The 27095-nt window shown below is 42.1% G+C and overlaps 1 protein-coding gene across 1 annotated transcript in view; it reads right to left on the reverse strand.

Moving 5' to 3' along the window:
- Window positions 1–1605: 1605 nt before the first annotated feature.
- The window catches only part of dgke (diacylglycerol kinase, epsilon), a 39574-nt gene continuing 14084 nt past the window's right edge, over window positions 1606–27095 (reverse strand). The window contains exons 5-11 of the mRNA XM_061988038.2: window positions 20707–20864; window positions 17511–17559; window positions 17182–17295; window positions 17020–17091; window positions 14451–14578; window positions 8755–8866; window positions 1606–2826 (exon numbers count right to left, since the gene is read on the reverse strand). Coding sequence (XP_061844022.2) covers window positions 2602–2826; window positions 8755–8866; window positions 14451–14578; window positions 17020–17091; window positions 17182–17295; window positions 17511–17559; window positions 20707–20864 — 858 coding nt within the window. The 3' untranslated portion in view covers window positions 1606–2601. The remainder of the gene's footprint in view (window positions 2827–8754; window positions 8867–14450; window positions 14579–17019; window positions 17092–17181; window positions 17296–17510; window positions 17560–20706; window positions 20865–27095) is intronic.

The following is a 27095-nucleotide window of genomic DNA, read 5'->3' on the forward strand; positions in this document are numbered from 1 at the left end:
TGTGGGCTTTGTACCGAGGATGTCGTTGTGGCTTGTGCAGCCCTTTGAGACACTTGTGATTTAGGGCTATATAAATAAAGATTGATTGATTGATTGAATGTCATGGCTGTCTTGTGTTTTCAATAATTTCACCTTTTCTCCTCCAAACATATTGCTGAGTATTGTGGCCAAGCAGCTCTATTTTTGTTTCATCTGACCACCATTTTCCTCCAGAAGGTCTTATCTTTGTCCATGTGATGTCAGATGAAACAAAAATGGAGCGGTTTGGCCACAATAACCAGCAATATGTTTGGAGGAGAAAAAGTGAGGCCTTTAATCCCAGGAACACCAACCCTACCGTCAAGCATGGTGGTGGTAGTATTATGTTCTGGGCCTGTTTTGCTGCCAATGGAACTGGTGCTTTACAGAGAGTAAATGGGACAATGAAAAAGGAGGATTACCTCCAAATTCTTCAGGACAACCTAAAATCATCAGCCCGGAGGTTGGGTCTTGGGCGCAGTTGGGTGTTCCAACAGGACAATGACCCCAAACACACGCCAAAAGTGGTAAAGGAATGGCTAAATCAGGCTAGAATTAAGGTTTTAGAATGGCCTTCCCAAAGTCCTGACTTAAACATGTGGACAATGCTGAAGAAACAAGTCCATGTCAGAAAACCAACAAATGTAGCTGAACTGCACCACTTTTGTCAAGAGGAGTGGTCAAAAATTCAAGCAGAAGCTTGTGGATGGCTACCAAAAGTGCCTTATTGCAGTGAAACTTGCCAAGGGACATGTAAGCAAATATTAACATTGCTGTATGTATACTTTTGACCCAGCAGATTTGCTCACATTTTCAGTAGACCCATAATAAATTCATAAAAGAACCAAACTTCATGAATGTTTTTTGTGACCAACAAGCACCGTATTTTCCGCACTATAAGGCGCACCTAAAAACCACAAATTTTCTCAAAAGCTGACAGTGCGCCTTATAACCCGGTGCGCTTTATATATGGATTAATATTAAGATTCATTTTCATAAAGTTTCGGTCTCGTAACTACGGTAAACAGCCGCCATCTTTTTTCCCGGTAGAACAGGAAGCGCTTCTTCTTCTACGCAAGCAACCGCCAAGGTAAGCACCCGCCCCCATAGAACAGGAAGCGCTTCTTCTTCTACTGTAAGCAACCACCCGCCAGCGTAGAAGAAGAAAAAGCGTGCGGATATTACCGTACGTTTCATTTCCTTTGTGTGTTTACATCTGTAAAGACCACAAAATGGCTCCTACTAAGCGACAGGGATCCGGTTCATGAAAAGACGCAATCTCTCCATCCGCACACGGATTACTATTTCACAGCAACTGATATTCCTGTGAACCGCACTGTGGATACAACGGGAGCACGTACGGTGAATATTCGCACCACAGGGAATGAGAAGTCATCCTTCACTGTGGTTCTAGCTTGCCATGCTAATGGCCAGAAACTTCCACCCATGGTGATATTCAAAAGGAAGACCTTGCCAAAAGAGACCTTTCCAGCCGGCGTCATCATAAAAGCTAACTCGAAGGGATGGATGAAGAAAAGATGAGCGAGTGGTTAAAGTAAGTTTAAGTTTACGCGAAGAGGCCGGGTGGCTTTTTTCACGCAGCTTCGTCCATGTTGATATACGATTCCATGCGCGCCCACATCACGCTGGTTTTTAATATATTATTAAAGTTTGACTGACCTATTTGACTGTTTTTTTGACATTCCTTTAGCGCAGTTAGATGCGGCTTACAACACGGGGCGGCTTATAGGTGGACAAAGTTTTGAAATATGCCGTTCATTGAAGGCGCGGCTTATAACCCAGGGCGCCTTATGGTGTGGAAAATACGGTATGTGCTCCAATCACTCTATCACAAAAAAATAAGAGTTGTAGAAATGATTGGAAACTCAAGAAAGCCATGACATTATGTTCTTTACAAGTGTATGTCAACTTTTGACCACGACTGTATTATCTAGACCTGAAGGAAGTGTTTTACATGTAGATTAGAATCATCAGAGATCCCCTTTGACCTTCATAGGTGAAGTTCATTTGACAGCAAGTTGTGTAAAAATGTGTAAAACATTCAAAAGTTTATTGAAGGTCAAATGAAGTTGAAAGATTATTTTCGCTTCATTCTGAAATGTCAGCCAAAAACTAAACATCCTGATTTTTTTGGTGTGCAAAAAAAAAAAACAAGTTAAGCAACTTTACTTGGTGGTTTCCTGCACACAAGATGGAGTTAAGTTAGTCTGCTTGATACAGTGTCTCATGACTAAATACTGTCACATGGTAATGCGTGCAAGCAGTCTTATTTTGGCAAGACTCGTTTTTGTCAGGCGTTGGCAGTATGTGCGCACATAAAATGGCAGTTGAATTGTATTAAAATGTGTCGTCAACAATATGAAGCACTGTCTTCTCACCTCCAAGTTCAACTTGAGAGGCTAACTGATGACATAAGGTCACAAGTTTTCCGTCCATTGAAGTGCTTTTGGTCTGAATTGGTCCTAAATTGCTTCGCCTCAGCGCTTAGCTGACATTCTTCTGGTGACGTGGATGTGTATTGTAGTGGTTACCATAGCAACAGGTGAGATGATAATGAAACAATCAGGGATGACTCACGCACGGCGGCACGGGTGAGTCGTTAGGGGCGGGGCTCTCGGGCTCCGAGGCGCTGGAGTCGTCGTCGTCGTCGTCGTCGTCGTCGGTCTGCTCGGCGCTGTGGTACAACATGAGGCACTGCGTCTTGTGGGTGATGGTGACGGTGCACGGGCCCTGCGCCCACGGCTCCCCGTCCACCTGCATGGGCATGGTGGAGCTCTTCAGAACCAGCTGGTGAGGCAAACGCTGCGGTTAATTGGGGAGAGCATCCTCAAGGTCACATTCGACGTGCAAGTACAAAATGTTGCATTTGCTGCGTTTCCTTCAAGTCAAACAGCTTTTTTTTTTCTTTTTTTCTTTTTTAAAAACAAAATAAAATACATCTGAATCTTTTTCTAAAGATGAGACATAACAGTAAATGTATTATTTCCTCTTAGTACAGCTGCTGAACACGTTAAAGTGAGGACATGTTTTTTGGAATGTTGCCTATCGTTCACAATCATTATGAAGGATGGATTTTTTTTTAATGCATTCTAAGTATTAAATTAAAGCTGCAAGCAGCATTGGTCGGGCCCGCGTATTTGGCAGGTGCTAGTCCTAAGTGTCCCAATACTTTTGTCTACTTTTAGTCTGAAGTGTCCCAAGACTTTTGTCTAGTGTACCTACCTTGTCTGCATTGTGTGGGCACGTAGGTGCTTCCTGCTTTTAAGCAGCCATCTTGAGAAAACAGCAGCGCAGCAGCATCAGCGCAGCGGGTATTTGAAGGGTCATAAAATCAAAACCGGAGCAGTTAGAAAAAAAAGCGCTTCTGTCATTGTAATCACAAGGGTTCAATCTCTCTCCTGTGTTAGTTTGAAGGCGAAACGACAAACGCGCTCAGAGGAGTTCGTTTTTGAAGGAAGGTGACCGGTTTTTACAAAAAAATTGTTTTGAAGGGGGAATAGCAAACTTTCTGTTGATTTTTGCTGGGGGTTGTCAATTTATGAAATGTAGGTCTAAGTGAGACCTACATAGAGGTTTTTGTTTCATGTCTCTCTGACCTTCCCAGTGGGAGTTACAGGCAGTTTTGTCAGTTTTTTCATCCGAGGAGCAGTTTTTTGTGCGTTTTATTAAAAAATTGCGCTAGAGCACAATTTTGAGATTTGGGGTTAGGTTTTTTTTATTAGATCCCAATTTTTGCCAGTCCTGATGTGTGTGTTCAGTTTGGTGAGTTTTGAAGCGTGTTAAGGGGGTCAAATTACAGCTCAAAGAGGCAAAAGTTACTGTTTTTAGTACTTTTTTGTCTTGAAGGGGGAATTGCCAACTTCCTGTTGATTTTAGCCCGAAGATGTAAAATTATGAGAACTAAGTCAGACCTACATAGAGGATTTTGTTTCATGTCTTTCCGACCTTCCTAGTGGGAGTTACAGGCAGTCTAGTTTTTTTTTCCCTAGGGGGCGCTAGAGCGCAATATTTATTTTTGGGGTTTGGTTTTTTTATCAAAAGGCAATTTTCGCTAGCCCTGATGTGTGCGTCAAATATGGTGAGTTTTGACGCATGTTAAGTGGGTCAAATTGCAGCTCAAAGAGGCGGCCGGTATAATAATAATAATAAAACCTTACAAATTCAATAGGTCCTTATGTCCCATTGCATAAGGACTCCCTTTGGGAGTCCTTATACAATGGGCCATGCGGGCCCTAATAAATGTAAATAAAAGTCCGCTTACAGCGGAGCCCAGGGGAGAGCCTCTACTTTGCTCATAAAATTCGATAAATAACCATTCAAAAAGCGACAACAATGCTCCATTTACATTTCATGACTTGAATATTAACCAAGTATTAGTGATATTGTTATTATAAGTGCTAACGCAGACCAACTATTTGTAGCGGTGACATGATCTCTAACGCGTGTCTCTATATTTACATCGCGTGGTCTGCTGTTTCCTCGCTTCCCTGCTCCCTGTGAGTTTATTGTAAATCCTATTTTTTTATTTGATTTTTATTAAGGATCCCCATTAGCTGGTTGCCTCAACAACCCACTAGTCTTCCTGGGGTCCACAATTCAATACAATTACAAGTAAAAGCATATAATTATAACTACACAATACAGAAAAAAATAAAAAACAAAAGCATCAATAAGAAAACAAGCAAACAATTTACAGTCACAGAATAATAATTACCATATAAATATAACTACACAATATAAAACCAAACAAATCATCAACGAGCAAACTAATTTAAAGCCTCAGATAAATTATTACTCTTTTTAAAAACCTGTTTACTTTCAATGCTGGTGAGAATTTGAGGCAGGTTATTCCAGAGCAATAAAGATCTATAAATAAAAGATTTCCGCAAAGCATTATTCCTGGGACGAGGGAGTACAAAATGCCCCTCACTGGACGCCCTGGTATTGTGATTATGTTTAGTGCTACTGTAAACTATTTGGGCCATGAGAAAAGCAAGAGTTTTACTACCGGTTACTGATTTGAACAATATAAGAGTATTAGCTGACAACCTGTTCTGCACTTTTAGCCAGGAAAGAGAAGCATGCATTTGGTTCACATTGGTTCTTAGTGAACAACCAAGAACCAGCCTTGCTGCCCTATTCTGGACAATCTGGAGCTTACTGATCTCACCACTTGCAGCAGACGCCCAGACTGTAGAACAATAGTCAAGATGACACAAGACTAAACTCTTAACAATTTGACAAAGAAGAGGTGGATCAACAAAAGCAGCACATTTCCTGGAAATACCAACAGCCCTTCCCATCTTTGTAACTATATCACTGATATGATTTGACCTACAGTTAGGTCCATAAATATTTGGACATTGACACAATTTTCAGTATTCCAGTTCTGTACAACACCACAATGGATTTGAAATGAAACAATCAAGATGTGCTTTAAGTGCAGACTTTGAGCTTTAATTTGAGGGTATTTACATCCAAATCAGGTGAACGGTGTAGGAATTACAACACATTTTATATGTGCCTTCCACTTTTTAAGGGACCAAAAGTAATTGGACAATTGGCTACTCAGCTGTTCCATGGCCACGTTTGTGTTATTCCCTTGTTTTTTTTCATTTATTTCATTTACAAAAAGCAGATAAAAGGCCTAGATGGCATTTCAAGTGTGGTATATTCATTTGGAATCTGGGGAGGTCATCTCTTAATATGATGTCCAAAGAGCTGTCACTATCAGTGAAGCAAGCCATCATTAGGCTGAAAAATCAAAACAAAGCCATCAGATAGATAGCAAAAACATTAGATGAGGCCAAATCAACTGTTTGGTACATTCTTAAAAAGAGAGAACACACTGGTGAGCTCAGCAACACCAAAAGACCTGGAAGACCACGGAAAACAAGTGTGGTGAATGACAGAAAAATCCTTCCCCTTGTCAAGAAAAAGCCCTTCACAACAGTTGGCCAGATGAAGAAAAATCTCCAGGAGGTAGGTGTATCTGTGTCCAAGTCAACAATTAAGAGAAGACTTCACCAGAGGAAATCCAGAGGGTTCATCACAAGGTGTAAACCATCAGTGAGCCTCAAAAACAGGAAGGCCAGATTAGAGTTTGCCAAGAAACATGTAAAAGAGCCTGTGCAGTTCTGGAACAACATCTTATGGACAGATGAGACCAAGATCAACTTGTACCAGAATGATGGAAAGAGAAGAGTATGGAGGAGGGAAGGAACTGCTCAAGATCCAAAGCATAGCACCTCATCAGTGAAGCATGGTGGTGGTAGTGGCATGCATGGCTGCCAGTGGATCTTGATCTCTTATATTTATTGATGATGTGACAGCTGACAAAAGCAGCAGAATGAATTCTGAAGTGTTTGGGGCAATATTATCTGCTCATATTCAGCCAAATGCTTCAAAAGTCATTGGACGGCGCTTCACAATGCAGATGGTCAATGACCCCAAGCATACTGCGAAAGCAACCAAATAGTTTTTTAAGGCAAAGAAGTGGAATGTCCTGCAATGGCCAAGTCAATCACCTGACCTGAATCCGATTGAGCATGAATTTCCCTTGCTGAAGACAAAACTGAAGGGAAAATGCCCAAAGAACAAGCAGGAAGTGAAGACAGCTGCAGCAGAGGCCTGGCAAAGCATCACAAGGGACCAAACCCAGCGTCTGGTGATGTCTATGTGTTCCACACTTCAGGCTGTCATTGACTGCAAAGGATTTGCAACAAAGTATTAAAAAATGACAATTTTATTTATGATTATATTAGTTTGTCCAATTACTTTTGGTCCCTTAAAAAGTGGAAGGCACATATAAAATGGGTTGTAATTCCTACACCGTTCACCTGATTTGGATGTAAATACTCTCAAATTAAAGCTCAAAGTCTGCACTTAAAGCAGATCTTGATTGTTTCATTTCAAATCCATTGTGGTGTTGTACAGTGCTGGAATACTGAAAATTGTGTCAATGTCCAAATATTTATGGACCTAACTGTATGTGTCAAAGTCAAGGCCCGCGGGCCGATTGAATTATCTGTGGCCCCTGGGATGATATGTGATTAGTAGGGGTGTAACGGTACGTGTATTTGTATTGAACCATTTCGGTACAGGGGTTTCGGTTCGGTTCGGAGGTGTACCGAACGAGTTTCCACACGGACATATTAAGTAGCGTACCGCACGTTGTGTAAACAATGCACACTGAGGCACAACACACGGCATGCTAGCAACGACTGGGCTACGACAACATGTAAAAGCCAGAGCTGGAAGACCCTCCTGCCTCGTTAAGATCTCCCGTTTGGGAACACTTTGGCTGCGCGATACAACAATGGAGGACGGAGGTTTGGCGACATTGTTCAGCAGCTGCCTCTGACAACACGTCAAACATGCTAACCCATTTGAAGCGTCACCAACGTATTCAAGCAGCCTCTCCTCGGCGAGTCAGGCAGGGCTAAAGCAAAAACAAATGTTTTTATTGCAGCAGATTTAAGACCATATTGCATTCGAAACTAGATGTTGACCCACTTCTATGGTGGAAGAACAATAAGCCCATATATCCTCTTACTGCCAAGTTAGCCAGGCTGGGGGGGGGAAGAAAAGTCAATCTGAGGCTGAGTTGACTTGAAACTGTTTAATGTTGCACTTTTTATATGTAGAAGAACAGTTTTGTCATTGTATTTAATCTGAGTAACAACTTGAGGCAGTTTAATGTTGATTAACGTGGACGCCGACTTAAACAAGTTGAAAAACTTATTGGGGTGTTACCATTTAGTGGTCAATTGTACGGAATGTACTGTACTGTGCAATCTACTCATAAAAGTCTCAATCAATCAATCAATCAATCAATCAATCAAAAAAAGCACTTTATATGTAGAAAGGTTTTGTTAAGAAACCATTCTGAGCCTTATCTTATTTAGTTTTTATTTTATATATGTTGACCACATTAACCCTGGCAATGGACCATGTGTGTATATGTATGTTATGCCATTGTTTACAAATTTGGTAAATAAATAACCAAAAAATGTATGTTTTGTTGTTTCTTACAGTACCGAAAATGAACCGAACCGTGACCTCTAAACCGAGGTACGTACCGAACCGAAATTTTTGTGTACCGTTACACTCCTAGTGATTAGTATTAGAAGCGGCCCGCAGGCCACAGCCGCCTGCTGCTGTTTTGCACGCACCAATACTCCATCAGTGTTGGTGCTAGGAATTTTCAAAATGGGGTCCCGGGCATCCCATCAAGTCATAAAAATGGGGTCCCACAGTACATTTTTAGTGGTCCAACTTTTTTGTAAACGTTTTGAAAACAAATGATAAATGTATGCATTATCCTGTTATACACTATATTGCCAAAAGTAACTTGTAATTTTTTTAGTAAAATTATGACTTTTGTAAAAGTAAAATTCCAATTATTATTATATTGCCAACATTTTTTAGTTTTCTTATAAAATTGTGACTTTCGTAGAGTAAAATTATGACTTTTCATAAAATTGCCAAAATGTTCAGCTTTTCTTGTGAAATGGCGACTGTTATTGAGTAAAATTCCAACTTTTAACGTAATATTGCACAAATGTTCAGTTTTTCTTGTAAAATGTTGACTTGCGTTCAGTAAAATGACGAATTTTATTATAATACTACCAAAATTCAAAGTTTTTCTTGTGAAATCATGAGCTTTTTCTTGTGAAATTGTGTGCGTGTGTGTGTGTGTGCGTGCGCGCTCACCCTGACTGTGTGAGCCTGTCCCAGTCGTACTGGGTTCGCCATCTTGACTTGGATCTGAGCACAGTGGAAGGAACCAAACACACCCACCACCTCCAGCAGACCGTCGTCCAACCTGCCGGAGAGACGGCAGACCTCTCGTTACCATGGTGACCTCGTGCATGTGAGGTCAAGTAAAGGAGAAGTGATGGCGAGCCTGATAAAACTTTCGCTTTGTCACACTCTTTTGTAAATAAACCCCCAGTCTGCTTTGCATGAAAGCCTCATCTTTATGCTGTAACAGTTGCATTGTACAGTGGAACCTCCATTTACGAACTCCTTGTTCATTATATGAACTTTTCCATTTACAAACCGCCGAGCAAATAAAAATACAATAAAACCTCATTTACCTTTTTTTTTTTGTCCTGTCCACCCACAAATCATATTGTTGATGTGCAAACCCCAAAACCAGTGAAGTTGGCACGTTGTGTAATTCGTAAATAAAAACAGAATACAAAGGTTTGCAAATCCTTTTCAACTTATATTCAATTGAATAGACTGCAAAGACAAGATATTTAATGTTCGAACTGAGAAACTTAATTTTTTTTGGCAAATAATCATTAACTTAGAATTTAATGGCAGCAACACATTGCAAAAAAGTTGGCACAGTGGCATTTTTACCACTGTGTTACATGGCCTTTCCTTTTAACAACACTCAGTAAACGTTTGGGAACTGAGGAGACCCATTTTTGAAGCTTTTCAGGTGGAATTTTTGCTCATTCTTGCTTGATGTACAGCTTAAGTTGTTTCAACAGTCCGGGGTCTCCGTTGTGGTATTTTAGGCTTTATAATTTTCAATGGCAGACAGGTCTGGACTACAGGCAGGCCAGTCTAGTACCCGCACGCTTTTACTATGAAGCCACGCTGTAGTAACGAGTGGCTTGGCATTGTCTTGCTGAAATAAGCAGGGGCGTCCATGATAACGTTGCTTGGATGGCAACATATGTTGCTCCAAAACCTGTATGTACCTTTCAGCATTAATGGTGCCTTCACAGATGTGTAGGTTACCCATTCCTTGGGCACTAATACACCCCCATACCATCACAGATGCTGGCTTTTCAACTTTGCGCCTAGAACAATCCGGATGGTTCTTTTCCTCTTTGGTCCGGAGGACACGACGTCCACAGTTTCCAAAAACAATTTGTAATGTGGACTCGTCAGACCACAGAACACTTTTCCACTTTGCATCAGTCCATCTTAGATGAGCTTGGGCCTAGCGAAGCCGGCTGATTCTCTATACCGGTATATGTGTGTAGGTGTGTGTAAAAATAAGTATTTGATCAATTACAAGAGTTCAGCTCAATATTTTGTAACATAACATTTGTTGGCAATGTCAGAGGTCAAACATTTTCTGTCGGTCTTCACCAGGTTTGCACAAACTGCAGCTGCTATTTTGGCCCTTTCTTCAATCAATCAATCAAAGTTTACTTAAATCACGAGTGTCTCAAAGGGCTGCACTTCCATGCAGATCTCTTCTAGAGCAATGATGATTTGGGGCTGCCGCTAAGCAACACAGACTTTTAACTCCCTCTGCAGATTTTATATTGGGTTGAGGTCTGGAGACTGGCTTGGCCACTTCAGGAGCTTCTTCTTTGCCCGGGCGGTGTGTTTGGGATTACTGTCATAAGGCTCTCGCTGATGGAAGGAGGGTTTTGCCCAAAATCTCACGATACATGGCCCCATTCATTTTTCCTAAGAACTGATCAGTCGTCCGGTCCCCTTTGCAGAAAAACAGTCCCCGAAGCATGAGGTTTCCACAACCATGCTTCATAGTAGGTATGGTTTACTTGGGACTCCTCATTCTTCTTCCTTCAGACATGACAAATTGTTTTGTTTTTTTAACAACATTTTTTATTTTGGTCTCATCTGATCACATGACATTCTCCCAATTCTCCTTTGGATCATACACAGGTCACAGGCAGAGGGACACGTCTGACACCGCAGAATGTGATTCCCTGTCAGCGTGGTGTGTTACCGATAGTAACCTTTGTTACTGCTCTCTGCAGCTCATTCACCAGGTCCCCCCTGTGGTTCTGGGAATTTTGCTCACCGCTCTTATGATCAGGTTGATCCAAAAGGATGAGATCTTGCGTGGATACCCAGATCGATGAAGATTACCAAAGGTCTTGTATGTCTTCCATTTTCTAAAAACTGTTCCCGCAGTTTACTTATTCACACCAAGTTGCTTACCTATTGTAGATATACACTCCTCCCAGCCTGGTGCAGGTCTACAATTGTGTTCCTGGTGTCCTTTGATAGCTCTTTGGTCTTGGCCATGGTGGAGTTTGGAGTCTGTTTGAGGCTTTGGTCACGTGTCAAATAGGTGCCATTAAAACAGGTGACGAGTGGAGAACAGAAGAGCTTCTTAAAGAAGAAGTTAGAGGTTTGTGAGAGCTAGAAATCTTGATGTTTGTAGGGTCCCAAATACTTTATTTTCCACCATGATTTGCACACTCTGGAAGTTTCGGAGTAGTAAATGAGCAGTGGCTTCACCTAGTCAACACTAGCATTAGCACAAACTAGCAGTGTGAGGCGATCCTTCATCGAATGTGTCCAGGTAGGGCCTTCTCCTTTGTTAAAAGTTAAAGTTAAAGTACAAATGATAGTCACACACACACACTAGGTGTGGTGAAATTTGGTGATTTAACCCTTAATTCCAACCCTTGATGCTGAGTGGCAGGGAGGTAATGGGCGCGATTTTTATAGTCTTTGGTATGACTTGGCCGGGGTTTTAACTCACAACCTACCGATGCTGTAACAAAGAAAACGCTGTGGCATCTTTTTAGGTCTCACCAAAATTAAAGACTGGCTGCGGAACAAAGCCCTCTTTGATGATAAAATCCTCGAACTAAAGGTGCCGCAAACCGGGGGCTAAGTAGCAAAAACGCTAGCTCAAAGCAGTTGTCTAGCAACACAAAGCTATACAGCAAGACCGTGAGAGTTTGGACATCTTTAAAGCAATTCTGATCACACAAAGTGATCTCTAGGACGATCTGACACAGCTCTGACCAGCGCAAGGTGCAACAATTGTGGAAATAAAGTCGTCAGAAGTGCCACTCGCCGTTGAAGATCTCCGAAATGGCTACCATGCAAGAATGAAGCTCTTGCTCCAGAAGCGACACCTTAAGGCTCGTCTAAAGTTTGCTGCTGATCACTCGGACAAAGATAAGACCTTCTGGCGGAAAGTGCTGTGGTCAGATGAAACACAAATTGAGCTGTTCGGCCACAATACCCAGCAATATGTTTGGAGGAGAAAAAGTGAAGCCTTTAAGCCCAGGAACACCATTCCTACCGTCAAGCATGGTGGTGGTAGTATTATGCTCTGGGGCTGTTTTGCTGCCAATGGAACTGGTGCTTTACAGAGAGTAAATGGGACACTAAAAAAGGAGGATTACCTCCAAATTCTTCAGGACAACCTAAAATCATCAGCCCGGAGGTTGGGTCTTGGGCGCAGTTGGGTGTTCCAACAGGACAATGACCCCAAACACATGTCAAAAGTGGTAAAGGAATGGCTAAATCAAGGCTAGAATTAAGGTTTTAGAATGGCCTTCCCTGGACAAAACTGAAGAAACAAGTCCATATCAGAAAACCAAATTTAGCTGAACTGCGCCAATTTTGTCAAGAGGAGTGGTCAAAAATTCAACCAAATACTTGTGGATGGCTACCAAAAGCGCCTTATCGCCGGTGTGTACAGGACGTAAACAGGATGTGATGTAGGGGGACCTGCCTCTTCAAAATGGCCATTCCGACATATACAGAAACTGTTGTCATCAATGGCAGCCCTTGATTGCTTCAAGGGGCATGCAAAGTGAATGAAGCATTACACAGAGGTAGTATATTTTGCGCGACGTAAAGGTTCGTAAACTGAAAATGACGCAATTAGAGCCACTGTATACTTTGCATACCTGCCAACTTTTGAAATCAGAAAAACCTAGTAGCCAGGGTCCAGGGGCCGCAGGCCCCGGTAGGTCCAGGACAAAGTCCTGGTGGGGGGTTCAGGTTCGCCCTCCGACGCAAAATGATTATTAGCATTCAGACAGGTTAAAATGTTGCTAAAACCATCACTTTTCTATCAGTCACAGTGACTTTTCAAAACAAAAATATTACAGCAAAAATCATATGTTGATTGACATGTTTATTCTGTAAGCTAACTTCAATAGTTTGAAATTATTTGGACAGTTAATGCCAGTTATCCTGTCAACCTTTCACAAGACTTCAATTTGTTAATTGAAAGTATAAACAGTATAAACACTTTTTACAGTAAACAAATGGTAAAACAGTACTAAACAATTCCATTAAAAAAAAAATTGGTGTCATTATTAACTTTCTGTCCAAGCTTGTATAATCTACTGCCTTGTTCAATTGTAAAAAATATTCTGTGCCTAAAATTCACATTTCTATCACAACTATCATACTGTAAACATGGTAAGCTAACTTCATTAAAATTAATAGTCCTGTCAATAGCATGGAATTACAATTCAAATGTAGTTCTTTTGTAAGCCTTTCAAAAGAATTCAAAATATGAAAAATTAATGAAAATTAATTTAAGCCATCAGACACTTGAAAAGTGGCACATCACATCTCTAATGTAATCATTTTAACTTTTCAACAGAAATAGCACTGCAAAAATATGAAAGGACATACTTCTGTATTTTGTCAACATTTAACAAGATTTCTTCAATCGCTAATTCCTCCGTGTCCGATCGAAAAATCTTGTCTGCACAAGGTGCAATTCGCGTAGTTTTCACCCTTTTTGGAACGGATAATTATTCCCGAATAGGCTTTTGAATATTCTTCACGGAATGACTGCAGTTTTCTTTTCGGTTTAAGACTCGTTTGCGATTTTTCTCCGGCTGATTCCATGATCGTTCGCTCGTTTGGAAACAATGGCAACTGGTGCCTCGTGCTTGGCAGCGGTGCTATAAATAGCCTCGCGCATGGCATTCGGAATGGCTCGATAGGAAGTTACGGGAAGCAGTGTCGATTGTCATTGTTGTTACGCGATTTCGTGAATAAAACTTAAAAAAAAAAAAAAAAATTTAATTAATGAAAAACCGTATTTTTTATCACTGCAACCGTAACCCGGAATAGGTTGATGAAAACCGTACTAATTACGGGAAAACCGGAGTAGTTGGCAGGTATGACTTTGGTGTACGTACGTGCCTGCAGGACAACCATTTTATGCCCGGCAGCACATTCATTGTGGGCGTGCTGATCGACTTCTGTGATCATTCAGTCAGCAGAGCCGTGCTGTCGTTAGCTACTGTGCTAATTGCTACTTTGTGTACTTGTTAGCCTTTTTTTTCTAGTTTTGCTAGTCTATTTGAGTCCAAAGAAAACAATTGGACAAGCAAGGTGTGTGGTTGGAACATTCAGGAAGTATCCACAATGTTGTCCACACTGCCCCATTCCTCCAGCTGCAAACACATGTAAAGGTAAATTGGATTTAACATTTTATACCTAATCATTGTGTGACCTGGCTGTTAAAGTTAAGGACTTTTGTGATTTCAAACGGTGACTACACCACAGGGATAGTGACAAGTGTGTGTGTCGGCTGGGCGGCCTCATACAAGGAGGACAATTCAGCGAGTTGTTGTTGTTTATCCCTTCTTATAAAGCTTTTATTTGTCCATGTTCATTTATGTTCATGTCAGTCTTACCGTGTGGGAGGGCAGGGTTCATCTCCCACTCCCTCCCAGAGTCTGCAGCCACCCCCCCAGTAGCCAATGTTACAAACAATGATGCCCTCCAGGCTGGGCAGCTCCACCCTCTCGCCATCAAGCTCCAGCTGTGGTAGAAGCACACACACATACACACATGTAAAAACAATGCTCAAATCCAGGAAAATAATAATATTACAGATATACAGTACTAAGCTGCCACCAGTTGCTATCTTAAAAATGAACATGGTAACTTATAAGAAATCATGTCTAATATTTGTTAAGAGTGCAAAAAGTAGAATACTTACTGGGACATAATATTGCAGTTGGTGTTTTCCTTTTAAAAAGTGTATTATTTTGATTGTAGTTTGCAGTAAAGGGTAAAGGCTGGACACAAATGTACTAATGTACAAATATATGAGCGTGTATATCCATACATCCATTTTCTACCGCTTGGTGTCGGTATTCTTTCTTTCCTACAACAACATAGCTCAAATAGTTATAGGAAGATTATGATTAAACTTTCAGGAAATATCATAAATTATTTTTTCAAAGTATTCTTTAGTGCCTGGAGATAGAACCTGGCAGAGGTCTTCTGCGCTCTTTTAGTAATGTGTTGCTCGTTTACAAAATCAAAAGAAAAAAAATATTGCTATTTCTATCAATTAATCACATGCACAAGGATCAAAACATGTACATGTAATGGCTAAAAAATTAAGATGGCCAAGAATTAATTGTAATAGCGGATAACCCGCATATAGTGGCCACATGTCTATAGTATGTAGCAGTGGTTCTCAACCTGTGGTATATTTATGTGTCACGAAGACATGCACCTGGGGATAGGTTGATTGGCAACACTAAATTGGCCCTAGTGTGTGAATGTGAGTGTGAATGTTGTCTGTCTATCTGTGTTGGCCCTGTGATGAGGTGGCAACTTGTCCAGGGTGTACCCCGTCTTCCGCCCGATTGTAGCTGAGATAGGCTCCAGCGCCCCTCGCGACCCCGAAGGGAATAAGCGGTAGAAAATGGATAGATGGACGGATGTGGAAGGCAATTTAACGACGCGACCCCAAAATGCAGCAGACAAGATGCAGAGGGTACGTAAAATAATATGATTTAATAAACAAAAGAAAATGCACTCACAAGGGTGTGGGAGAGCAGAACAAAAGAAGGCGAATGCACAAGACACACAGCTTCTTTTAGACTGGGAATAACACGTGTACATCAAGCAAGCAGCGAAACAGAGACAGCACAATAGGCAACGATACGAACCTTTCTGAAGATACGGACTTAAACACTAATATATATATATATATATATATATATATATATATATATATATATATATATCGAATCGTGACCCCAAGAATCGATATTGAATCGAATCGTGGGACACCCAAAGATTCACAGCCCTAATGTGTATATATATATATATATATATATATATATATATATATATATATATATATATATGTCTTAATAAGGTTATCCAAAACATAGTGCTCGATACCGTAGTAGAGCGCAATATATGTATGTGTGGGAAAAAATCACAAGACTATTTCATCTCTACAGGCCTGTTTCATGAGGGGTTCCCTCAATCATCAGGAGATTTTAATGGGAGCATTCACATACCATGGTTTATATAGGGCACAGAGTGGGTGGGTACAGGCTGGCGTAGGGGCGTGGTGATTGGCTCATGTGTTACCTAGGAGGTGTTTCCGTCTGTGGCGGCATGCTGTCGCAGACCTGTCATCCCTCAACAAGCGCAGCGAAATTGTATCAGCATGCCGCCACAGACGGAAACACCTCCTAGGTAACACATGAGCCAATCACCACGCCCCTACGCCAGCCTGTACCCACCCACTCTGTGCCCTATACAAACCATGGTATGTGAATGCTCCCATTAAAATCTCCTGATGATTGAGGGAACCCCTCATGAAACAGGCCTGTAGAGATGAAATAGTCTTGTGATTTTTTCCCACACATACATACACATATATATATATATATATATATACATATATATATATATATATATATATATACATATATATATATATATATATATACATATATATATATATATATATATATATATATATACATATATAAATACACACACACACACACATATATATACATATATATATATATATATATATATATATATATATATATATATATATGTGTGTAAGTGCGCATGTGTGTGTGTGTGTGTGTGTGTGTGTGTGTCTTCTATGAAACACGCTCAAGAATCGAGGTTCTACTGTATACTTATTTTTATTTCTAAAATAATTTAACTATTTTTCAAAATAATTGTTGAACTATTTGTCCATTAAATATTTAAAAAAAAAAATTTTCTACAATCATGAGTTATGTCTGAAGCAACCAAACATCAAAACTGAACATAATTATCTTTGTGAAGGCAGAATATTTCATATTGTTTTTGTGTTGCTGAATGGATTTTGCAGGTGTGGGGTACCTAATGATGTAGACAGTTATCAATCACATATCATTCATAAAAAAAATGTCAAGTAAAACCACAGTGATCATATTTGCTGCTTTGTACCTGAATCCTCTTATCCAGGTCTTTGCATTCCTGCACTAAACAGTCCTTGGTGCCGTACAGGAAATACACCACCTGAAGGAAGGGGAATATAAAAAAGTGCAAAGAAAACATGTTTTACAGACATATTCAGTGGAGTTCTTAATCAATAGAAGCTGCCCTTACCTTGTTGATGATACGACTGGAGAAGAAGGAGGGTGTTTTCTCACGATGTGTGTGGAAATTCAGCGCCATCAGAGCGTCAGGACCCACGGAGAAGTAGTTGTTCATGGCCAAAACCTGAAGAGGTCAGGCAGTCTTAGTAAATAGCATGCAACGCGCTCATCAATAGTACACAGTATTTCATAGATTGCTCACACTTGTTATCGTATGCTGTTTGGATCTTAGCCAATCAGGCCCTTATAGTTTCCAATTAATATAACTTGCATGTTTTTGTCGAGTGGAGAATCAAAATGTTTGACATATCATACGCTACATCAAAATGACAAACTCACCTTTGGTTTGCGAATAGAGAGGCCTTTGGAAGAGACCTGCACTTTCCATCTGAAAATAGTTCAAGTCAGGAATCAGTGAGTCAAATCATGTCCAACTGGTGTGTTGTTTAGAATTGGAGGGGTAAACTTTTGGTCTATTGCTATGGGCTGTGATGTAAGAACCACCCACTGTGGTCTATCTATTTCTGCCTCTTTTCAAGAATTGCAATTTCTATTGTTACTGTAGTAAACTACTGATAGAGTGCAGTTAATATAGCCTCAAAAAAGAAGGTTTTCAAAAGCACTTAATGGGAGACATTGGACTAATTGTTGCAAGTAAAACAAGACAGAAAAAGCCATTGAAAACTGTAGTGATGCCTTACACCCACTAGATGGCAACACATACTTGTTTGCTCCTTTATTTTTAAATACATCCTGTTCAAATGGCCAAATATTGCAGTACAAGATAGATAGATAGATAGTACTTTATTGATTCCTTCACGAGAGTTCCCTTAGGAAAATTAGGTCAGGGACGTCCAAATCTTTTGACTCGGGGACGTATTGGGCTTAAAAAAATGTGGCCGGACTGCATGCAAAGTAACTATACATATACATATACACATATACACATATATATATATATATATATATATATATATATATATATATATATATATATATATATATATATATATATATATATATATATATATATACACATATACATATATATATATACATATATATACATATATATACTGGTGGTTTTGGCACTGTGGGCAGGTGCCAGATCATGCTGGAAAATGAAATCATAATCTCCATAGAGCTTTTCAACAGATGGAAGCATGTAGTGCTCTAAAATCTCTTGGTACACAGCTGCATTGACTGTGGACTTGATGAAACACAGTCGACCAACACCAGCAGCTGACATGGCTCCCCAAACCATTGCTGACTGTGGGAACTTCACACTGGATTTCAAGCAACTTGGATTTTGCTCCTCTGCAGCCTTCCTCCAGTCTCTAGCTCCTTGACTTCCAAATGAAATACAAAACTTGCTATCGTCTGAAAACAGGACTCTGGACCACTCTGCAACTGTCCAGTGCTTCTTTTCCATAGCCCAAGTCAGACGCTTCTAGAGATTTTAGAGCACTACATGCTTCCATCTGTTGAAAAGCTCTATGGAGATGATGTCATTTTCCAGCATGATCTGGCACCTGCCCACAGTGCCAAAACCACCAGTAACTGGTGTACTGACCATGGCATTACTGTCCTTGATTTGCCTGCCAACTCCCCTGACCTGAACCCCGTAGAGAATTTGTGGGGTATTGTGAAGAAGAAGCTGAAAGACACCAGATCCAATAATGCAAATGAGCTAAAGGCCGCTATTGAAGCATCCTGGGCATCCACAACACCTCAGCAATGCCACAGGCTGATTGCCTCCATGCCACGCCGCATTGATGCAGTAATCCGTGCAAAAGAATTCCCAACCAAGTACTGAGTGCATTAATTGACATTTTCAAATGTTTGATTTTGTTTTGCTGTTATAAATCTTTTTTTTTTTACTTGATCTGAGGAAATACTCTAATTTTTTGAGATGGGATTTTTGAGTTTTCCTAAGCTGTATGCCATAATTAGCAATATTAAAATAATACAAGGCTTGCAATATTTCAGTTGATGTGTAATGAATCCAGAATGTATGACTTTTTTTTTTTTTTTTTTTTTTTTTTTTTTTTAAATTGCATTACAGAAAATAAAGAACTTTATCACAATATTCTAATTTTCTGAGACAGTCCTGTATGTGCATTTCAAAATTAGATTTACAGCCCCTATATATTGTTATTGTTTTCATTTCGATGCCCCGCACTCCACCGTTTAATTAATTAGAAAGTCAGTGAGTGTGTCACATCCAGGTTGCCAGTTACGCACCGCCACCTTCGTCTAGATACTGCCACTGGTAAAGTTACTAAACATGTCAGACCTTAGTAAATCTAAAAGGCCTCGTTACGATTCTCAACTTATTCATGACAAAGCCAAAAACAAAACAAAGATTTGTATCAGGGATGCCTTTGAACGATGGAGACGATTGAAGGCGGAGAAGATTTATTCATCTGATGCCAAACTTGCTAATTTCCTCCTTGATAGGTAAGTAAGGCATTTACCTTTTCTTATTACTTGTAATAAACGGAAATGGACATTTGGTATGTAAACTATATTGTCCAATACAGTCTATGATCTTGTGTAACGAATGCTTAGGAGCAAAGTATCATCCCACTAGTGTAATGCTTATTAGCATGCTAGCCCGGTCAATGACACATCGACATACAGGCCAACGGGGGAAATATATGCCAGTTAGCCTGTATGTCGATGTGTTATCCAACTGACCCGGCAAAATATATTTCTTACCTATGTGGATATGGGTAGTGTCAGTGCCTATTTCCTTCTCAATATGCTGATACACTGAGGATTAAATGGGTTTCAACATTAGCACGGCTAATTGCGGTTTCTGGTACTTTATGTGGTATTTACTTGGCACAACATAATGCATTACATGTAATGATGTTCTACTTTGTGTATTGGCATGGTAGTAAGCTGTATGATTTATGTGTAACGTGGTTTTTGCGTAACGTGGGTTGGCTCATAGAATCACACTCTGCACTGAAAGATGGTGATGTGCGTACATGGAAGAGAATGCAGTGTGTCAGGTTGGATACAACATGGGGTTATGCTGAAAGGAATGTGGCGATAATTTTACTGTTGGCCTTGGCTTGCCATCAAAGTAGGTTTATGCGGTGTATAATATATTGTATATAATTATTTCGATGGTGGTCCGTGCGGTCAAACTAGACATTTTAGCAGGGTAATGCCAACAATCTGTCCCGACTCCCGACGAAAATATTGCTGCGTAACTTTACAAATACATTTGGCTAATGGACGTCAGTAAAATGTGGCATAATTACTTAGTAAAGCATCTTGCAAGAAGCATAAACAAGAGAAACCTACAGCGTAGGACTCGTTGATTGCCATTTGAAGTTCCTTGGCGTAGGATTCGGATTAGGCTACGTATCTGGCAACCTCAGTCATGGAGAGTGGGAGGGGACCACATAATTTTGACCGTGATTGCAGTAACATTTCTGGCCCCATTACTACATATGGCACCTTTAACTAATTATGCAGTAAGATGCAATATAGTGGTGATGTTAGTAAATAAATACATCACCTGTCCATTTTCACCACCTCTGCATCCAAGATATTGCGAAGAACCTGTTCCACAGGGATCTCTCCAGCATACCCCGACCCCCAGCCCAAAGTATTGGAGAGGTCATTTCCTGTACCCAGTGGGAGGATAGTCACCCTTGGGATAAATTGGTCTTGACCCTGAACAGAGAGATGCGGTGGCATGTTGGTAAAAAAAGAAACAATTCTACAACACAATCATGTTAAATACTAATGCATGTCCTGTAAGGGCCGATATGCTAAATTAACGTTGCAATTTCTCCTTTCTGAGCTGCCACCTTATCGTGGTAGAGGAGTTTGCGTGTCCCAATGGTCCTTGGAGCTATGTTGTCCGGGGGCTTTTATGCCCCCTGGTAGGGTCTCCCAAGACAAACAGGTTCTAGGTGAGGGTGCAGACAAAGAGCAGCTCGAAGACGTTTATGAAAAAGACAAAATGTGGACTCAGATTTCCCTTGCCCGGACGCGTGTCACCGGGGCCCCCCTCTGGAGCCAGGCCCACAGGTGGGGCACGATGGCGAGCACCTGGTTGCCGGGCCTGTCCCCAAGGGGCCCGGCCGGGCACAGTCCGAAGAAGCAACGTGGGTCCCCCCTCCAATGGGCTCACCACCCATGGGAGGAGCCACAGAGGTCGGGTGCAGTGTGAGCTGGGTGGCAGCCGAAGGCAGGGCACTTGGCGGTCTGATACTCGGCTACATAAGCTATCTCTTGGACGTGGAACGTCACCTCGCTGGGGGAAACGAGCCTGAGCAGTTGCGTGAGCTGGAGAGGTTCCGGCTAGATATAGTCAGATTCACTTCGACGCACAGCAAGGGCTCTGGAACCAGTTCTCTCGAGAGGGGCTGGACTCTCTTCCACTCTGGCGTTGCATGCAGTGAGAGGCGACGGGTCGCGGTGGCAATTCTTGTTGCTTCCGGCTCAAAGCCTGCACGTTGGTGTTCAACCTAGTAGACGAGTGGGTAGCTTCCCTCCACCTTTGGGTGGGGGGGGACGGGTCCTGCACCAAACAGCAGCTCAGAGTACCCACCCTTTTTTGGATTCACTCGAGGGAATACTGCAGAGTGCTCCCCCAGGTGATTCCCTTGTTCTGCTGGGGGACTTCAACGCTCATATTGGCAGCGACAGTGAAACCTGGAGAGGCGTGATTGAGAAGAATGGCCGCCCGGATCTGAACCCGGGTGGTGTTTTGTTATTGGACTTTTGTGCTCGTCACGGATTGTCCATAACGAACACAATGTTCAAGCATAAGGGTGTCCATATGTGCACTTGGCACCAGCACACTCTAAGCCACAGTTCCATGGTCGACTTTGTAGTTGTGTCATCGGATTTGCGGTCTCATGTTTTGGACACTCGGGTGAAGAGGAGTGGTCACAAATTCAACCAGAAGCTTGCCAGAAGCTTGTGGATGTCTACCAAAAGCGCCTTATTGCAGTGAAACTTGCCAAGGGACATGTAAGCAAATATTAACATTGCTGTATGTATACTTTTGACCCAGCAGATTTGGTCACATTTTCACTCGACCCATAATAAATTCATAAAAGAACCAAACTTCGTGAATGTTTTTTGTGACCAACAAGTATGTGCTCCAATCACTCTGTCACAAAAAAATAAGAGTTGTATAAATTATTGGACACTCAGACAGCCATGCATACACCTGTTCTTTACAGGTGTATGCAAACTTTTGACCACGACTGTATGTAATGTAGTAACAGACACATTCATAATAACATGTAATATTTATCAATTTTGCACATTTTAAGCATACGTCGGTGTGATAATTTCACAGACGGATAACCATGTTCGCGTTTCCCTTCGACAACAACAACTACTCATGACAGACTTCAGGAGAACCAAAAAAACGATTACTTTGGGACAAATGATGATCCGGAACCATATGTTTTTGAACCTGAATAAATGGGAGATGAGCTACAAGTTTTAGAAGCTGTGTGCTAAACAGATCCAGCTCTGGTTAAGCACCAAGAATAATGTATCACTTTTGCTGAGTGCTAAACAAGAAATAAAAACTACTAACATAATTACTGTACAGTGTCTGCTCTCACTGGAATGCCGACATGGGATGTTCATATCTTCCCGTTTAGATGAAGAATTAATTAAAATCCTCACAAATAATTTTTTTTTAAAAGTGCCGCAAACGAGTGTCTTTTCGTGTCTTTTTTCGTCACCTTTGAATCTAAGCTGAATGTCAAAGTTGACCAACTTCTTCTACTATCCAGGTGAGAGGCATGATTTATCAATTACATTTTACCAGCTCACAGGCGATGCAGCAGCTCGTTGGCTTAATATATCAATATAGCAGCATAAATTACGGTAGTTAGTGCTCTGTGATCACGCCGCCGCTAAAAATAGTTAGTCTGCGTTAGCACTTATAATAACATTATGGCTAATACTTGGTTATGTGTTCTTTTCTTACATAATGATTGTGAATGATAGTCAACATTTTAAAATAAAGTGCAATTCTCCTTAAAAGTTGCAAAAATCACAAAAAAGCCAGCAAAATCGTGGAAGGACTGACTTATTAAAAACAGAATGAAGGTTATGGTTATAAAGTGTGTTTTATCCAATTACGAACTACAAAACACAAAACCAGTGAAGTTGGTACGCTTTCTTTTTTTTTTTTTTTTTTCTTTCTATTTTTTTTTTTTTTTTGTGTGTGTGTGTGTGTGTTGTGTATGTATGTGTTTGTGTATATGTGGGCTTATGTATATGTGTGTGGGTGTATTAATGTGTATATATGTGTGGATGTGTATGTTTATATGTATATGCATGCGTGTGTATATGTGTGTATGTGTATGTATATGTATATGCATATATGTATGTGTGTATGTATGTGTATATGAATGTGTAGGTGTGTGCATGGGTGTGGATGTCCGGTGGCTCAATTGGCCTGGCTGTGGATGAGTTGGGGTAGGTGGGTTGGTGGCCTCGGTGGTAGCCGGGGGTGTGCGTTGTTGTGGTTTACGGGGTCGGTCGCTTTTTTGTTTTGGTTTCGGCGGCCGCGGGTGTTTACGCTGCGGACGGGCGGTGGTGGTGATGGTTGCTGCGGTGATACCAGCGGTTGGCATCGCTGTGTTGGGTTGGAGTGGTTGGGGGACTGTGGCTGGTGTCTGTGCGCTTGTGGGGTTGTGGGGCTGGCTGGCGTTGGCTTGCCGGCTGGTTTGGTGGCTGGCGGGCGGACGGGATGCATTGGCTTCTTCCCCCGTTGGGGGGCTCCTTCCCCTGGCCGGGACTCGTATGGGCACGTTGCTGTGTGGATGGCCGGGATGCGGTGTTTGCATTGGGCGTGGGGGCTGTGCGGTTTTTCTGCGTTTGGTTGCCGGTATGGGCTCTGCAGGGTTGGGTTGGGGCGGGCGGGGGATGGCTTTGTTTGGCGGGGGGAGGGCTCGCGTGGCGTCACGTTAAAGTGGTCTGGTGTGGGTCACGGGCTGTGGCGGGGGGTGGCGGCCTCCTGGCCGTAGTTCCTGGTTGTCGGCCGCGTGGACTGGGGGGTTGTCCGGGCCCTCTACTCCTCCTACTTATAGCGCACACAGTCACACATATATAGGACTTTGGGGATTGTCCTGCGGGGAGGCATGGCGGGGGGTTGAGGATGCCTCCAATGGGGCTCCAGTCCTCCTGTCTTGTCCCCTGCTCGTCCATCCCTCAATCTTAGCTGCATATTAGACACTTAGGATTTGGGGGGCTTGGTTTGGTTGGGACCCACCATGACCTTGATGTCCCCCAATTTTAATCGCATTATTAGTTCCCACAAGCATACATATCTCACTCACGCTACAGTACACACATCAATAGGGACTGGAGGTCGGCTGTAACGGCTGACCTCCTAATTTTAACTACACAGTAGACACTCTGGGGGCCTTGTACACATGCATGGGGGGTTTGGGGTTCGGCGCACCCCTCATTGCCTCGTCGGCCGGCGGGGACTGCGGTCTGGTGGCCTGCCAGGCTTTTATTCATTTATTATTGTTATATATATATATATTTTTTAATGTATTTATTATTTTTATTTTTATTATTTACTTATTTTTATTTTATTTTATTTTTTTAATTTTATTTTTTTATTTTATTTTTTTATTTTTATTTTATTTTATTTATTTTTTAATCTTATTATTTATTTGTGTGTGGCGTCGCGCGGGTCTCACTTCCTGTTGGGTGGGGTCCGTGCCTGTGTGGCCCGACCTTGCGCTGTGGGGTCTCTGTTGGTGACTTGGTGTGGTGGCGGCGCAGCCCCCGTGTCTGGTCTGGATGCTGTGTCTCGGTTGTTTGGGCGGTGGTGTGTTTGTGCGGGTTTGGGTTGGGGTGGGGGGCCTTTTGGTTGGGGGGGTTGTTGGTGTCTCTTGTTTGCGTGTTGGCGTTCGGGCTGACTGGCGGGCTGGCGCCGGCTGGTCTCCGTGGTCCTGGTGGCGTGTGGTTGCTGGTCGCAGTTTTTTTTTGATCGCTTTGATTTGATTGGCTGGTGCTGGCTGTCTGGGGTTATTGCGGCTGCTGTTTCTGCTGCCGTTTGTTTGTGGTGTGGGCGCCCGTGGCTGCTGGGTCTGGTGCAGGGGTGTGGCTGATGTTGTGACTGGTGGCAGCGCGCGCGTGATGGCTGTCGGGGCTGACGAACTGTGTATATGTATGTATATGTGTGTGTATGTATGTATGTTTATATATGTGTATGTGTACATATGTGTATGTATATGTATATATGTGTATGTGTGGGTATGTATACATGTATGTGTGGGTATGTATACATGTATGTGTGTATGTGTATGTATATATGTATGTATGTATGTATATTTCTGGGGGTACGCTCTGGGCCTGCCTGTCAGATGGGGGTCGACGCCTCAGGCTACTGCATCCGAACTGCGTGTCTGGAGCTCCTGGGTCCCGCTGTCCATCCCTTCCGGGTGCCCGTCTTGGTTGGGGCCTGTTGGGCCTAGTCCCTGCGTCTATTGTGGTAGCTTGGTGCTGCAAGGTATTCCGAGGTGCTGCGAGTCGGCCAGTTGCTGGGGTAGTGACCTTGTTTGTCAGCATGTCTGTGATCTTCTTTTAATTCTTTTTTTTTTAAATTAATTAATTAATTTATTTATTTATTTATTTATTTATTTTTTAATATATTTTATTAATATTATTTTTTAATTTTTTCCCCTCCCTCAGGGGGGGGGCTCGGCGGGGCGGTTGCTGGTTGTTCCATCTCCATCGTTGGGGTCCCTGCGGGTGGGGTGGGTGGTTCCCGTGGCCCTGTGCCTGGGTGGTCCTGCGGCGGCCGGTTTGGGTGGGGTGGCCGGGGGCTGGCCTCGCCGCGCTCTCTGGGGGTGGGGGGTGGGCTCGTGGGGGCCCGGTTGCCGGTGGGGCGGGGGCGGTCTTCCCGTCCGGTTGCGGGGAGTCTCTGGGTCCCTCGGGCGGGGCGTCTCGCCTTTCTGCCCGTGTGGGGTGTGGTCTCTCGCTGGCTTGGGGTCTGGCTGTCCCCTGCTTTTCTCGTGCCCTGTCCTCTGCCGGGTGCGTCTGTCTGCGGCCTGCTGCTGGCCCTTGTGGGCGGTACGGTGGGTCGGGCTCTGGGGTTCCTGTCGCTGGCCGGCTTGGCTGCGTGGGGGCGGTGGTCCCTGGTTCCCTGGGCACCACGCCTCCTGTTTGTGGGTTGGGCTCTCGGGGGTGATGGGGCCGTGCTCTGGCTCCCACGCACTCTGGGAGTCAAATGTATTGTACATGCAAATTCACATATGCTCACATACGTACATAGGTACCTACGCTCCCACATACATACACAAATACAGTACATATTTACCTACCTAATGTTCGTACATCCACACGCACATTCAATATACAAACATACACATACTGTACATATACATTCACTGTACAAACACATATACACATTCTGTACATATACAAGTACATATGCATACTTACACTCATGCACATAATCACGTTTCATCAAACATATATTAACGTTGTTGCCCTAGGGTAAACTGGGTGTAACACATGGCACACTGACAAAGCTTAACCTATTGTGACTATAACAATCTACAAGGTTAATGTAGGTTGCTTCTCTTTCTCCCCCTCCATTTTTCTGCATTCTTTCGTATCTCAAGTTATCATTACGTATATGTATTGTTGTATTTAAACAACTGTATTGTTGATAATAAAGGTAAATTATTGGTATTGTTCATTATCAATAGCGCTATTTCTATTGGTATTTGTATTGATCCATTTGTAGTGTAATAATGCTCATTGTCATTTCTGTATTATTTTTTATTTTTCGCTAACTGCTTATTTGCTATTACTTTTACCATCATATTTGTACATGTCATATTTGCTGATGTTGCTCTATTGTTGTTGTTGTTGTTGTTTGCTGTTGTTGTTTTTGTCTCTCTG

The sequence above is a fragment of the Nerophis lumbriciformis genome, linkage group LG27 (genome assembly GCF_033978685.3).
Source record: "Nerophis lumbriciformis linkage group LG27, RoL_Nlum_v2.1, whole genome shotgun sequence".
NCBI lineage: Eukaryota > Metazoa > Chordata > Actinopteri > Syngnathiformes > Syngnathidae > Nerophis > Nerophis lumbriciformis.